Source organism: Stomoxys calcitrans, chromosome 2 (assembly GCF_963082655.1).
Source record: "Stomoxys calcitrans chromosome 2, idStoCalc2.1, whole genome shotgun sequence".
Taxonomy (NCBI): Eukaryota; Metazoa; Arthropoda; class Insecta; order Diptera; family Muscidae; genus Stomoxys; species Stomoxys calcitrans.
This window is the reverse complement of record NC_081553.1, coordinates 144,042,138-144,056,916: the sequence shown is the minus strand read 5'-3', so window position 1 is coordinate 144,056,916 and position 14,779 is coordinate 144,042,138. Positions and strand designations below refer to the sequence as shown.

The following is a 14,779-nucleotide window of genomic DNA, read 5'->3' as shown; positions in this document are numbered from 1 at the left end:
ATCCGCCTATGGTAAGGCAACATGTTCTCTGAAGCTGTTGTATGGCCCTTATGTTGCACTTTTTCTCTATAGCAGTCCACCAAGCTACTGAGGCGCAAGTAAGTATTGGTCTAATCACGCTCCTGTAGAGCGTGAGTCTCCGGGCCGTCTACATAGTGCCCAAGGTCTGTGAGCTTTCCAATTCACTTTCCTGCCAAAGATAATATCTAAGTATTTGACCTTGGCAGATATCGAAATCGTCTTATTGACGAAACGTGGTGCGTTAAATTGGCCCACCTTCGTTTTCCTCGTGAACAGGCCCAGTCATATGCCATATGCAAGCACCTTTCGGCTCTTCTGCATAGCTGGTTCGGATCCTTAACCCTTAGAAGTATTGTAATTTATAACATCGTCTGCGTAGCAGACGGGCTAAAATTCCTCCTCCTCTTTCTGCCACTTTCTCCCATAGATTTATATCATGGGACACATGTATCCACCTGTTCTTTAGCAAATGGTTTATCTAGTCTCTTATTACTGAGTCCACCCGGTACTGGTCTAAGGATTGTATCAGTGTGTCGGTTGTTAAAAGCCTCCTCAATGTCAATGGGTACCGCCAGGGTGTACGTTTTAGCATCGAAGTATTCTTCTATTTTATGCACAATCTCGTGCAGGACGGTTTCCACCGACCTTCCCTTGACATAGGCATGCTGTTTGTATTTCAGCATTTCGCTGGATGTCCTACTATTTATCATGGTGTCCACCATACGTTCCATGGTTTTGAGTGGAAAGAACGTAAGGCTTATAGGTCTGTTGACCTGTGGTGTCGCATAACTTGCCTTCGGTATAAATACCACCCTTGCCTTCTGCCAGGCTTTCAGAGTATATGCAAGTCCCGGGCACGCTGTGAAAATATTGGCCAGGTGAGGCACCAGATAGTAGCCTCTTTCTGTAGTAACGCCAGAAATATTCTATTAGGTCCGGGTGACGTAAATGGTTTGAAGCTCCTTAGGGATTCCTTTACCATAAATTCCGTAATTATAAACCCTCGGTCAACATCATTATTTCAAGATTTCGGTGTCTCCGTGAGTCCCGTCGTATCCTGTGGAAAATGGGTTTTCATCAAAAGCCCCAACCTGTCCTCCGTTGTCTTTACTCTCACTCCCATGTCGTCTACTAACGTTTCAGTTTGGATATGGGTACATTCCTTTAGCCGTATGTAATACACATCCCAATAAACTTCCGCTTTTTTACGACGTGCTCTGTTAAAAAGTCTGCGGACCTCTTTCCTAATATTGGGAATCTCTCCGCTCATCTACGATTTTTCTTAGGCTGATTTCCTTTCCCGAAAAGGACAACTATTCGAAAGACCCCACCAGTGATGTCGTAATTCTGTTGACATTTTCGTCAATGTCTTCTATGCTTGGACAATCTAAATCATCTTGCCCAAGTCTTCTTCTGAGTAGCCTTCCGAATTTTGTCCAGTTGGTTTTCAACTTATTCCGGAAGCCTATCGAATTCGGCGGTGGCCGTGCTATTCTAAACCTAATGTAACGATGGTCAGAGAAAGAGTGTTCCATGGAGACCCTCCAAACCTGAACCTCATCGATTAGATTTTTCAAACATATCGTCACGTCACGTATTCAAGAACCCTTCGAGGGCTTGGCCCCGCTTATTAGTGTTGGTACTACCCCACGAAATATGGTGAGAGTCGCATCGCACCCTTTTAGTACCTCGTTTCCTGTCTGTTTGGCTTGCTTCATCAGCCGTTTCAGCTCCAACGTGGGTGGCGGTGTTGGAGAGTTGAAAGGCAGATAAAGTGATGCCAGGTATGCTTCACCGTCGCCCTGTCTCACCACTATTGCATCTGGCGTTGACAACTGTGGAGAAAATGTATAATTCACATTTTTTTTTACAAATAACGGGTTCCCTGTTCGTTAGGCTGTATCGTTCCCTGTTCGTTAGGCTGTATCGTTCCCTGTTTGTTGGGCTGTATCGAGTTTCCATTCCCTGTACTGCCTGATGTTTCAATACTAGGATCCATCTTAGTCTTCCAAATCTTAAGTAAATGGAAGACTTCACATACAATAAAATTAAAAAAAAAAATCTAATGTAAGTTTTAGAAGTAATTGTTTCGTGAATAAACTGTGCGGTGCTAATAAAAAAAATTTTTTAAGATTATTACATTACCTGAATATTAGCCAGACAGAAATATCGACTGGGTAGCCATCTTTACATTCGTGCATCATTTGATCCAATATTTCAACCAACCGCATCAGATGTGCATGAATTGGAAAACTATGGACCTCCTGGTTCGCAAATCCATATACCTACCGCGCGAAGAATGTATACTCCACGATATAGTACAACACGGTTTGCAATGATGTGCAATCGCTTTTGGTATCCAATCGATTAACATATGTTTTGGCTTCAGCCTTATTCGCTGCCATACAGTGTAAGGGTGAGCGAAGTGAAACCATAATGATGGATAAAGGAAAAGTGAGCCGCGAGCGGTGAATTTGTTTGTAACACCCAAAAGGAAGAGAGTTGACCCATAAGTATTCCGATCGACTCAGAATCACTTTCTGATTCAAAAGAACTTCGTACGAAGTTCTGAGAAGTTTGCTCGAAATCGGTTTAGAATTAGATATAGCTCCTATATATATGTTCGTCAGATTTTGGGCAATTTGCAATAATGTTGCAATTTGTCAACCGTACTTACTACAGTTTGAACATATTTGCTCGCCGAGGTCCATCAAAATTGGTTCAGCATTGGATATATCTCCCACATTGTACTTATAGGTAGGGTATTATACAGTCGCTCCGGCCGATTTTTGCCCTTCCTTAGTGGTTTAAATCTAAAAATCTTTTCCTTGAAAATTTAATTGCCGTCTGTAGTGAAGGTGAGGCTCGCAAACACAGGCACATCTGGAGGCGTATTGCGTCTCATAGACCAATGCATTAATTTATCTTTTTACTTCACTTCTACTGGACCGACGAAAAGCACTGGATTGTTCGCTCAAAGGATGGATATTTGCAATACATTACAAGTAAATATCATAACTTTTTGTACTTCTTTCTCTATACGAAATGTTGGGTTGCCCAAAAAGTAATTGCGGATTTTTTAAAAGAAAGTAAATGCATTTTTAATAAAACTTAGAATGAACTTTAATCAAATATACTTTTTTTACACTTTTTTTCTAAAGCAAGCTAAAAGTAACAGCTGATAACTGACAGAAGAAAGAATGCAATTACAGAGTCACAAGCTGTGAAAAAATTTGTCAACGCCGACTATATGGAAAATACGCAATTACTTTTTGGGCAACCCAATAGTTTTGTAATTTTTATCCCCTCCACCATAAAATGGGAGACTTATTCCGTCATTCCGTTTGTAACACCTCGAGATATTCGTCTAAGACTCCATAAAGTATATATATTCTTGATCGTCATGACATGCCGTCCGTCTGTCGGTCAAAAGCGCACTAAGTTTTGCACAAATACTTCTTATTAGTCTAGGTCGGTTGATATTGTAAATGGGCCAAATCGGTTCATGTTTTGATATAGCTGCCATATAAACCGATCTTGGGTCTTGAGCTTCTAGAAGGCGCAATTATTATCCGATTTGGCTGAAATTTTGAATTTATTCTTTTTTTTTTGTTGATATGGCCTCCATATATGGATATAGCTGCCTTATAGACTGATCTGTCGATTTAAGGTCTTGAGCCCGTAAAATGCGCATTTATTGTCCGTTTTGGCTGAAATTTAGGACAGTGAGTTGTGTTAGGCCCTTTGACATATTTTCTCAATTTTGCATAGATCGGTCCAGATTTGGATATAGCCGTCATATGGTCGGATCTCTGGATTTAGGGTCCTGGACCTATATAAGGCGATTTTTTGTCCGATTTCGCTGCAATTTGGAACACCGAGTTGTGTTAGGCTCCTCGATATTCTTCTTGAAAACCGCCCAGACCGGTCCAGATTTCCATATAGACCGATTTCTTGATTTAATATCTTTGCCCCATAAAAGGCTCATTTATTATCCGATTTCACAAATTTGACACAGTGACTTATGTTAGGCTTTTCGCCATCCGTCTTCTATATGGATCAGATCGGTCTATATTTGCATATAGCTGCCAAAGAGACCTATATTGAACCAAAATGAACAGTGACTTCTATTTATTAGACCACTCTATGTTCGTGCCGAATTTGGTCCAAATCGGACCATATTTCGATATAGTTGCTATGTGTGTATAAATAATGCATTTTTTCGTTCGTTCCCACCCCACTCACACACGCCTCTGCCGACAGTGGGGGCCACCTCCCATTATGTAGGGATGCATACACCGCATAGTCCGAGCAGTGGAGGGTTAGGGTAATACTGGCTGCAGAAATTTCACCGGTTAAACACTAAAGATAGATCAACATACTCATAATGTCTAAAGCAACATAGATATTACACAACAATGAAAGGACAATAAATATGTATGCAGTCTTCTCTGAATTGAATACTCAATTCAGGACATCGAGCTCTTATAAAAACGTGGCTTTATATAGCGATACCTTAGACTTAAGTTGCCATTTTTGTCTATCCTATAAAATTTTATCTGGCAGTGATGAGTTATAAAGTCTCCACTTGTCTTTTTGTCCAAATGTTGTTTTTATAATTTACTAGCTGAACCGGGCCCGCTCCGCTGTGCCTTCTTTTACTTTATATGGAACAAACTTGGCCTTTGAATATTTATAATCGACAATTAAAGAGCTTTTAGTGAAATACCATGCTACGAAAATAATATATGTATATCGCAAAAGCATAAGAAAATAAATGCCTTTATCTAAAGCTCATACGATTTTTACTGATCTATGAATTCGCTCGCAGGGTTAAGGGTCATTAACGTTTGAGTGCTAGATATACTCCAATATTAAAAGTCTTTATTTCAGTTCGATATTGTCATGATGTCCGATTTTAAGAAGAGTTTATGGGATGAGGCGTCCTCAAACATTTGGCCCCAAAATTTGTACTCTTTGAGTTGTGTTTTGAGAAAGGGACGGTGCCCCAAGTAAAGGGTGATTTTTTTGAGGTTAGGATTTTCATGCATTAGTATTTGACAGATCACGTGGGATTTCAGACATGGTGTCAAAGAGAAAGATGCTCAGTATGCTTTGACATTTCATCATGAATAGACTTACTAACGAGCAACGCTTGCAAATCATTGAATTTTATTACCAAAATCAGTGTTCGGTTCGAAATGTGTTCATTCACCGTAACGTTGCGTCCAACAGCATCTTTGAAAAAATACGGTCCAATGATTCCACCAGCGTACAAACCACACCAAACAGTGCATTTTTCGGGATGCATGGGCAGTTCTTGAACGGCTTCTGGTTGCTCTTCACTCCAAATGCGGCAATTTTGCTTATTTACGTAGCCATTCAACCAGAAATGAGCCTCATCGCTGAACAAAATTTGTCAAAATTTGAACACATTTCGAATCGAACACTGATTTTGGTAATAACATTCAATGATTTGCAAGCGTTGCTCGTTAGTAAGTCTATTCATGATGAAATGTCAAAGCATACTGAGCATCTTTCTCTTTGACACCATGTCTGAAATCCCACGTGATCTGTCAAATACTAATGCATGAAAATCCTAACCTCAAAAAAATCACCCTTTACATGGTCCCACATTTGGATATCAGATTCGTAGTCTACTCCCAAATACCTTTATTTGAGCCCCATATTGCGATGGTCAGTAAATAATTGTTGTTTGTGGGGGGAAGACCACCAATATCTTTCATTAGAGTCCCACATTGACGTGGTTGGAGTATATGCCCGATTTAGGGGTGTTTTGGGGAGTGGGGTTGTCCCCCAAACACTTTGCCCTGAAAATATATCAGCATCGAGCTCTACTCTTAAATATCATTTATTTGAACCCCATATTGCCATTGGCCTCAAAATTGCATATCAAATTCGTTTTCTAATCTGAAATACCTTTCATTTAAACTCCTTATTGCAAAAGTCAGCAAATATGTCCGGTTTAGGGTATGGGCCATAAAAACTATCAATATCGAGATGTACTCTCTTTAAAACCCAAAATTGTCTCGTCTTTTTGGGCGTTGTTATTGGAGTGGGACGTCCCCAAGGACGTTGGTCTCGAATGTTGATATCAGATTCGTGGTCTAAATACGTCCTATATGGGTGGTATTGTGGGGCTGGGGTGGCCCCATACACACTTTTTTCCGAACATTGATATCAGATTCGTGATTTACTCCCAAAGACCTTTCTCTTGAGCCCCATATTGCTATTGTAGTAAGTTTGTCCTCTTTGGCGGTTGTTTTTGGAAGGGGTGGACCGCATACACTTGGTCCCACCTTTGGATATCAGATTCGAATTCTACACTTAAATACCTTTTATTGGATCAGTTCAGCCGTTTTTGAGTCTATAAGGAACACACAAACAAACAAACACAATTTGATTTTTATATATAAAGTTTTTAAAATCTTATCTAACTTACTTTTTCAGGATCGCAGCAACGCTCAATCTTCTTGCGCTGGTTTATTCGTTGGTGCTAATTTAGGGTTTGATTATCCCGGCATTTGGATGCACGTTGATATGGCGACTCCTGTCCATTGTGTAAGTTCTAAATACCTCAATTTTGAATTTATTCATTTGATTTACAAATTGTTTCTTATTTTTTACTTCGCAGGGCGAACGTGCAACTGGTTACGGGGTTGCATTGCTGCTCACCTTGTTTGGTAACTATACCAACTGCAAGTTGTTGAACTCTATTGCATGGAATGATTTTGAGCCCCCATCGAAGCGTATCTGCCGCGATTGAATTGATTAAAAATGGTATTAAAAGCGACACTGCCATCTCTCAAGATAATCGTCTCAAAGTAGTGCAAGTTTACTACGGCCTCTTAAAACCGCATATACATATATTCTTTTATTTTAATCCCATACATTTTTTATTTTGTTTTCTCTACTATAAATTAATTTCAAATTTTTGGTTGTCTTTATTGATGCGACAAACATGGTGGTTGAATTTTCAAACGATATATGAATTAATAAATAACTATCTATACTTCAAAATTAACAAAATGCATTTACTGGGCAAAGTACATATATGGGCAATTCCACGAAAACAAATATATTAATACAAATAAATTGAAAAATTATTAAACTCGAACTTAAAGCCCCAAAAATACTCGATTTTTCATGTAAGTAATACCGTAATAATTGGTCGAATTGGCATCATTGTCTTTTAAAAATGGTAGAATCCTTTCAATGCTAGTATCGATAATTCCAAAATAATGATGTTACGCTTTGCAAAAATATGTCTGAAATAAAATGAATTTTTAGATTCTAGTCAGTATAAGTCGTTTTATCTCAAGTTCAAGTATTAACGCCCGTTACGAAAAAACAAAGTTTTTTTTTTTTTCAAACGAACAACTTAAATTTTGTTTGACAAATTTCAGAAAAATTAAACAATATCATAAAGTTATGGTGTATCGTTTTAAATGACTTTATTCTAACTAAGAAAAAACCTTTTTTTAGTATGTAACGTCCATTACATTAAGCAAAATATGAAAATTTAGTGCAAAAATAAATTGCAGATATTAATTCAGAATATAAAATAAGAATCTGGAAAAAGGCATTCTTGGCTAATTGTAATATTTAAATGGCGAAAGTATAATTTCGTGGATAGTTCGGCTTGAGGCCATGTACAATTATTAAAAAACAGGTGTCGGTGTTTTTTATTAATTGGTCTCCATTATCGCCGATTGTAGCAGACATAATCATGGAGGAACTACTAGACAATTGTATTGATAAACTGACGAGCAAGATGACATATTTTGCATAATCGACAAGAATGAAGTTGAAAACACGCTCCGAACATTGAATTCATTTAATAAACATATCCAATTTACAATGGAATGCGAAACAAATGATATGTTATACCCATAGGAAAGGCAACAGATTGAAGCTTGATTGGTACCAAAAAGACACAGCACCGGGGAAGACACATCAACTTCCATTCAAAGCATCCAAGCAGGATAAAAAACAACACTGCAACAAATTTTATCGATATGGTGTTCAAAATAAGCGACAAATCCTTCCACATCGAAAATGAGAAGAGAATTCGAAACATATTGGAGCAAAATGGATGACGTGGTATGCAAGATAAGCTGCGATGGGGGCAAGTCCAATTTATGCCCAATGGCATATAATGACACTACAAAAAGAAACTAAAAGACAAAGGTTTCCGCTCATAAATCGGATCAAAAGGCAAAGGATAAGCTTTTAGAACAGAAGACTGCACTCACAGCCCACTGTGCAACTCGAGGACATGTACCAAATTTCAAGGACGTCAAGATATTAGCCCAAGAACCTAATTACAAAAGAAGATACACATTAGAAATGTTGCACATAATTGACACCCCAACTGACGAACGGATGAACTACAAAACGGATACAGACCACTGTGCACCAATTTATATAAACTTAATACAAAAATATAAGCAACAGACAAAAAGCTTCAGTCATTCTTGTATGGTGTAAGAAATAAGTTCACTTGTTTTAAATTTCTGTTTTACTGTTTAAAGTTAAATTTAAATCAAATTTATATTTTTGTTTCTGTGCTTTCGTTCAATTCTGTTTTATGTTACTATAATCTTTTTCAATCCCTTGTCAGCCGGTTGTACGTACCGGATTGACCCGATGGAGTTCTTCATCGGCAAGGGTTGCCGCCTTGAAGAAAACACCGACACCTGTTTTTAATAATTGTACAGGGCCTCAAGCCGAACTATCCACGAAATTGCAATCAAAAAAGGTCAACAATGCACAATAAAATGGCAAAAGTATATTAAAATAAATAAGTAAATGCGAAATAATGTAAAAACGGTATTTAATAACTACAAGAACTTCCATCAAGAGATAGGTCAATATAACTTCTAAATCTAACTAAAGGGTCATTTTTTAGCTATTATCTTTTTGGCAACACTGGTTTAAACAGCTCACGCACGTTTCGTGTTTGTTTCACTGTTAAACATCTTCAGTTTGGTTTATAATTTAACCACGAATCGTCTTACAAACGAAAAAAGTTTGCAAAGTATTGAATTTTATTGTCAAAATGCGTACTCTATTGAGAAAGTTGATCGCGTGCTATTCCATTGATTGACGAAGCTCAATTTTGGCTCAATGGGTACGTAAATAAGTAGAATTGTCGATTTTGGAGTGAAGATCAGCCAGAAGCACTGCAAGAGCTACCATGCATCCAGAAAAAGTCACAGTTTGGTGCCGTTTATGCGCTGGTGGTATATTTGGACCGAACTTTTTCAAAGATGATACGAATCGTTACGTAACTGTGAATGGTGAGCACAAAACTTTTCTTTGCCCAAAATGCAAGATCTTGACTTGCATGACATGTGGTTTCAACAAGACGGTGCCACATGCCCCGCAGCACGCGTAGCAATTGACTTATTGATAGGCGAGTTCAGTGAATATTTTATTATACGTTCGGGACCGGTCAATTGGCCGCCTACATCGTGCGATTTAACGCCTTTAGATTGTTTTTTGTGGGGCTATGACAAAGCTCATGTCTATACAGATAAGTCCGTTTGAATTGACGCATTGGAAGGCTACATTGAAGCATTTATTCGTAACATACCGGACGAAATGTTGGAAAGAGTATGCCAAAATTGGACAAAGTGGATGGACCATTTGAGGCGCAGTCATGGTCCTCATCGCTCCGCCTATGCTAAGACAACATGTTCTCTGAACTTGTTGTATGGTCCTTATGTTGCACTTTTTCTCCATAGCAGTCCACCAAACTACTGAGGCGTAAGTAAGTATTGGTTTAATAACGCCCCTGTAGAGCCAGCGGACTTTCCTAGGATTCAGGCCCCATTTCGAGCCTACGGCCCGTCTACATAGTGCCCAACATCTGTGAGCCTTCTCAGTACGTTCCTGAATGTGACACTTCTAATTCAGTTTCCGGTCCAAGATCACACCTAAGTATTTGACCTTGTCATATATCGAAATCGTCTTATTGAGAAAACGTGGTGCGTTAAATTCGCCCACCTTCATCTTCCTCGTGAAGAGGCATATTTCAGTCTTCTCTGGATTAACGTTGAGACCTCTGGGTCTAGCCCAGTCATATGCCACATGCACAACCCTTTCGGCCCTTCTGCATAGCTCGTTCGGATCCTTACCTCTTAGAAATATTATAACATTGTCTGCGTAGTAGACGGGTTCAAATCCCTCCTCAGTCAGCATCGTAATAGGTTATTCATGGTGGTAACCCATAGGAGAGGCGAGCCTTGTGCCACTTTCTTCCTGTCCTACTCTTAATCATGTTGTCCACAGTACGTTCCATGGTTTTGAGTAGAAAGGACGTAAGGCTTATAGGTCTGTAGGTCATTGGTGTAGAATAACATTATTACAAGATTCCGGTGTCTTTGTGAGTCCCGTCGTATCCTGTGGAAAATAGGTTTTCATCAAAAGCCTCAACATGTCCTCCGTTGTCTCTGCTCTCACTTCCATATCGTCTACTAAAGTTTCAGTTTGGACATGGGTTTGTGAGAAAAACTTTTTTATCTTGGCGGCGTCATTAACGCTATCGACCTGTCCGCAGAAAAGTTTCCAGGAGGCACGTTTTGCGCTCTGGTAATCGTGTTGTATTCCTTGAGCCGTGTGTAATACACATCCCAATAAACTTCCGCTTTTTTACGACGTGCTCTGTTAAAAAGTCTGCGGACCTCTTTCCCAATTTTGCGAAACTCTCCGGTCATCCAGGGTTTTTCTTGGGCTGATTTCCTTTCCCGAAGAGAACAATTATCTTCGAAGGATCCCACCAGTACAGTCGTAATCCTGTTGACATTGTCGTCAATCTCTTCTATTCTTGGACAATCTAAATTATCTTGCCCAAGTTTTCTTTTGAGTAGCCATCCGAATTTTGTCCTGTTGGTCTTCAACTTATTCCGGAAGCTTATCGGATTCGGCGGTGGCCGTGCTATTCTAAACCTAATGTAACGATGGTCAAAGAAAAAGTGTTCCATGGAGACCCTCCAATCCTGATCCTCATCGATCAGATTTTCTGAAAATTTTGTCACATCTAATACCTCCTCCCTAATCCTATTAACAAAGCTAGTGGCGTTACCAATATTGAGTGTTATTAGGTCGTTAGTATTCAAGAACTCTGCCAGGGCTTGGCCCCGCTTGGTTTAGTCCAGAGACTTTGTTCCGGTCGTCCATGGCTCCTAAAATAAGGCAATATGAATCTTGCCCTTGCTGATTTTCTCCATAAGAACGTGTGTAGCAGTCTCGCTCCGGTGGAGGTTTATTTGGATTACCTCAATCATTGGTCCTCCAGTAAATGGGCATCTTGGGAATAGGTGATGATCTCATCGTCTGCTCCCTATTCTTTAGACTGCATTGACTTTCCTGTCTTCCGACTTTTTATAAAGTCGGTAATGGTTCCATCGTCGGGTCCTTGTTCGTTAAGCTTTATTCTGTTTCCATTCCCTATTCTGCCTGGTGTTTCAATACTTGGATCTTTGCCTATCTTAGCCTTCCAAATCTTAAGTAAATGGGCTTCTTGGGAGTAGGTGATCGTACCATCATCGGCTCCCTGTTCGTTAGGTTGCATTGAGTCTCCTGTAGCTGCGCTGCGTAATGTTTCAATATTAGGATCTTTACCTATCCCAGTATTCCGAATCTTTAAGTCGGTGATGGGTCCGTCGTCGGGTTCCTGTTTGTAAGGCTGTGTTAGGTCTCTCGCCACTGCACTGCCTGATATTTTAGTATTAGGATCATTGCTTCTCCTAGTCTTTCCAATATTGAGAAATGTCGTGATTGTCTTGTTGTCGGCCCCCTATTTGTTGGGCGGTGGTGAGTCACCTGCCACTGCACGGCCTGGTGTCGCAGAATGAAAATTTCTGTCTATCCTAATCTTCCCAATCTTGAAAAAGACAGCTTTGTTTACGTAGTGCGCCATGCCTTTGGTCTTAGCCAAACTCGTCACAGAGACTTGATCAATGCCAACCACAAAGAGAGTTCCTTCCTCCTTCTCCCTGTGGAAGACCTCCCGCTTCTCTGCGACCAACCTTGGTTTTGCTTGCCCAAGAATCCCAACATGCGTTCCGTCACAGATTTACTGCCCCATCACTTGATGAAGACCGTAGCCTTTGTGAGCTAGGGGATATCCACCTTTCTCACATGGTCGAGCTTTGCGCCCTCCCAGGAAGCGTGAATACCTCTGACGAGCTGTTTAACGGTATCAATACATTCCGCCGAAGCAAAACGCAGCTTAAAGATGTCCCCTCTAAACTCGCAGCTCATTATTTCTATGGATGGGCCCTCTACAGAGTTCCACACATGTTCAAAAATCGATCGTTAACCAGATCCTCCACTTGGGACCGATGATCTGGTGAAATCCTACCGGATGCACAGCCGATATTGATGACTGCATAATTCAGCTCATCTCTGTTGTGCTTCCTTGCCACTCTAGCGTAAGAAGGCGGCTCCTTACCATTCTCAACGACCATCTTCCCCTTCCGTGATGGCTTCGGCCTTTTGGAAGTCACAGTCCTCCATGACGACTCAGGGGCCGTGTGTGCTTCCTTCGTTCCTGTTCCAACTTTGTCCACCTCTGCAGGACACAGTCTGGAGTCTCCATTGCGGGATGGCTGGCTTGGTTTTTTCAGAGTACTTGAAAGCGGGCAGCTCTTTTTATACCCTCTACCATAGGATAAGGGTATACTAATTTCGTCCTCTGTCTGTCGAAAGCACGCTAACTTTCGAAGGAGTAAAGCTAATCGTTTGAAATTTTGCACAAATACTTCTTATTAGTGTAGGTCGGTTGGGATTGTAAATGGACCAAATCGGTGCATAACCTGATATAGCTGCCATATAAACCGATCTTGGGTCCTGACTTCTAGAGCCTTTAGAGGGAGCAATTCTCGTCCGATTTGACATGAGGTGTTTTGTTATGTTTTCCAACAACTGTGCTAAGTATGGCGCAAATCGGTATATAACTTAATATAGCTGCCATATAAACCCATCTGGGATCTTGACTTCTTGAGCCTGTAGAGGTCGCAATTCTCATCCGATTTGCTTGAAATTTTGTACAACGGCTTTTCTCACGACCTTCAACTTACGTGTCTTATATGGTCTAAATCGATCAATAGCTTGATACAGCTCCTATTTAAAGCGATTTCCCGATTTTGTTTTTTGAGCCCCTACAAGGCGCAATTCTTATCCGAATGAACTGAGATGCTACACAATGTTTTCTCAATGTTCAGCATTCATTTTTGGTCCGAATCGGACTATAAATCAATATAGCTCCAATAGCATAACAGTTCTTACTCAATATTCTTTGTTTGCCTAAAAAGAGATACCGCGCAGTGAACTCGAGAAATGCGATCCATGGTGGAGGGTATATAAGATTCGGCCCGGCCGAACTTAGCACGCTCTTACTTGTTCTTCTTCAGTATTTTAGCAGTGTTATGCTCTTCGGGAGATCAGATTCTTTTTCCAGCTTCTGTAGAAGTGCCTAGAATGTCAGTTCTATCCCTTCCAGCATTCTGCACTTTTGCCCGATTACGTTGCCGGTACATACTCCTCTGTCTCCTTCGTCGTGCACCGGATTGCTTTCTCGGTCTGCTTGTGAGCTTAACAAAACCATCGCTCACTTCTGCTGTCATCCCGATGCCCTCATCTCTCGATTCGGCTGCGATGACTGTTTCATTGGCACAGTTGCTGTCTGAATCCGAGTCAGAAACTCCACCTTTATTTAAAGGCTGGGGACGAACTGTGCATCCCTCTGGTTTATCCGTCTCTTCTTCATTTATTAGTCTGATGACTAGTTGTGCGCTTGAAGTATTACTCTCGACTACAGGTGCCAAGGCACCCACACCTATAGGAGGGGAGGACAACATACTGCGGTCTGACGCCACCACCGCAGATGTTGAGTCTTTGGAGTCCATTTCTAGCCTACTCCAAAAGGCTTTAAAATTTTTCTGTAATAGGTAGAACCTGTTCTGAGATACGAATATATATTTATTTTTATACCCACCACCGACGGATGGGGGTATATTCATTTTGTCATTCCGTTTGCAACACATCGAAATATCCATTTCCAACCCTATAAAGTATATATATTCTTGATCAGCGTAAAAATCTAAGACGATCTAGACATGTCCGTCCGTCTGTCCGTCTGTCTGTTGAAATCACGCCACAGTCTTCAAAAATAGAGATATTGAGCTGAAACTTTGCACAGATTCTTTTTTTTGTCCATAAGCAGGTTAAGTTCGAAGATGGGCTATATCGGACTATATTTTGATATAGCCCCCATATAGACCGATCCGCCGATTTAGGGTCTTAGGCCAATAAAAGCCACATTTATTATCCGATTTTGCTGAAATTTGGGACAGTGAGTTATGTTAGGCCCTTCAACGTTCTTCGTCAATTTGGCCCAGATCGGTTCAGATTTGGATATAGCTGCCATATAGACCGATCCTCAAATTTAGGGTCTTAGGCCCATAAAAGCCACATTTATTATCCGATTTTGCTGAAATTTGGTACAGTGAGTTGTGTTAGGCCCTTCGACATCCTTTGTCAATTTGGCTCAGATCGGTCCAGATTTGGATATAGCTGCCATATAGACCGATCCTCCGATTTAGGGTCATAGGCCCATAAAAGCCACATTTATTATCCGATATTGCTGAAATTTGGGACGGTACGTTGCCATAGGCCCCTCGACATTCTCCGTCAATGTAGCTCAGATCGGTTCAGATTTGGATATAGC

At 40.5% G+C, this 14,779-nt stretch overlaps 1 protein-coding gene across 2 annotated transcripts in view; it reads left to right on the top strand.

Annotated features, from left to right (window-relative positions):
* Positions 1-7,062, top strand: part of LOC106094996 (probable aminopeptidase NPEPL1) — an 80,473-nt gene extending 73,411 nt beyond the window's left edge. For both annotated transcript variants that reach the window (XM_059362414.1, XM_059362415.1), the window contains exons 5-6: positions 6,493-6,603; positions 6,677-7,062. In XM_059362414.1, coding sequence (XP_059218397.1) covers positions 6,493-6,603; positions 6,677-6,808 — 243 coding nt within the window. In that variant the 3' untranslated portion in view covers positions 6,809-7,062. The remainder of the gene's footprint in view (positions 1-6,492; positions 6,604-6,676) is intronic.
* The last annotated feature ends 7,717 nt before the right edge of the window (positions 7,063-14,779 follow it).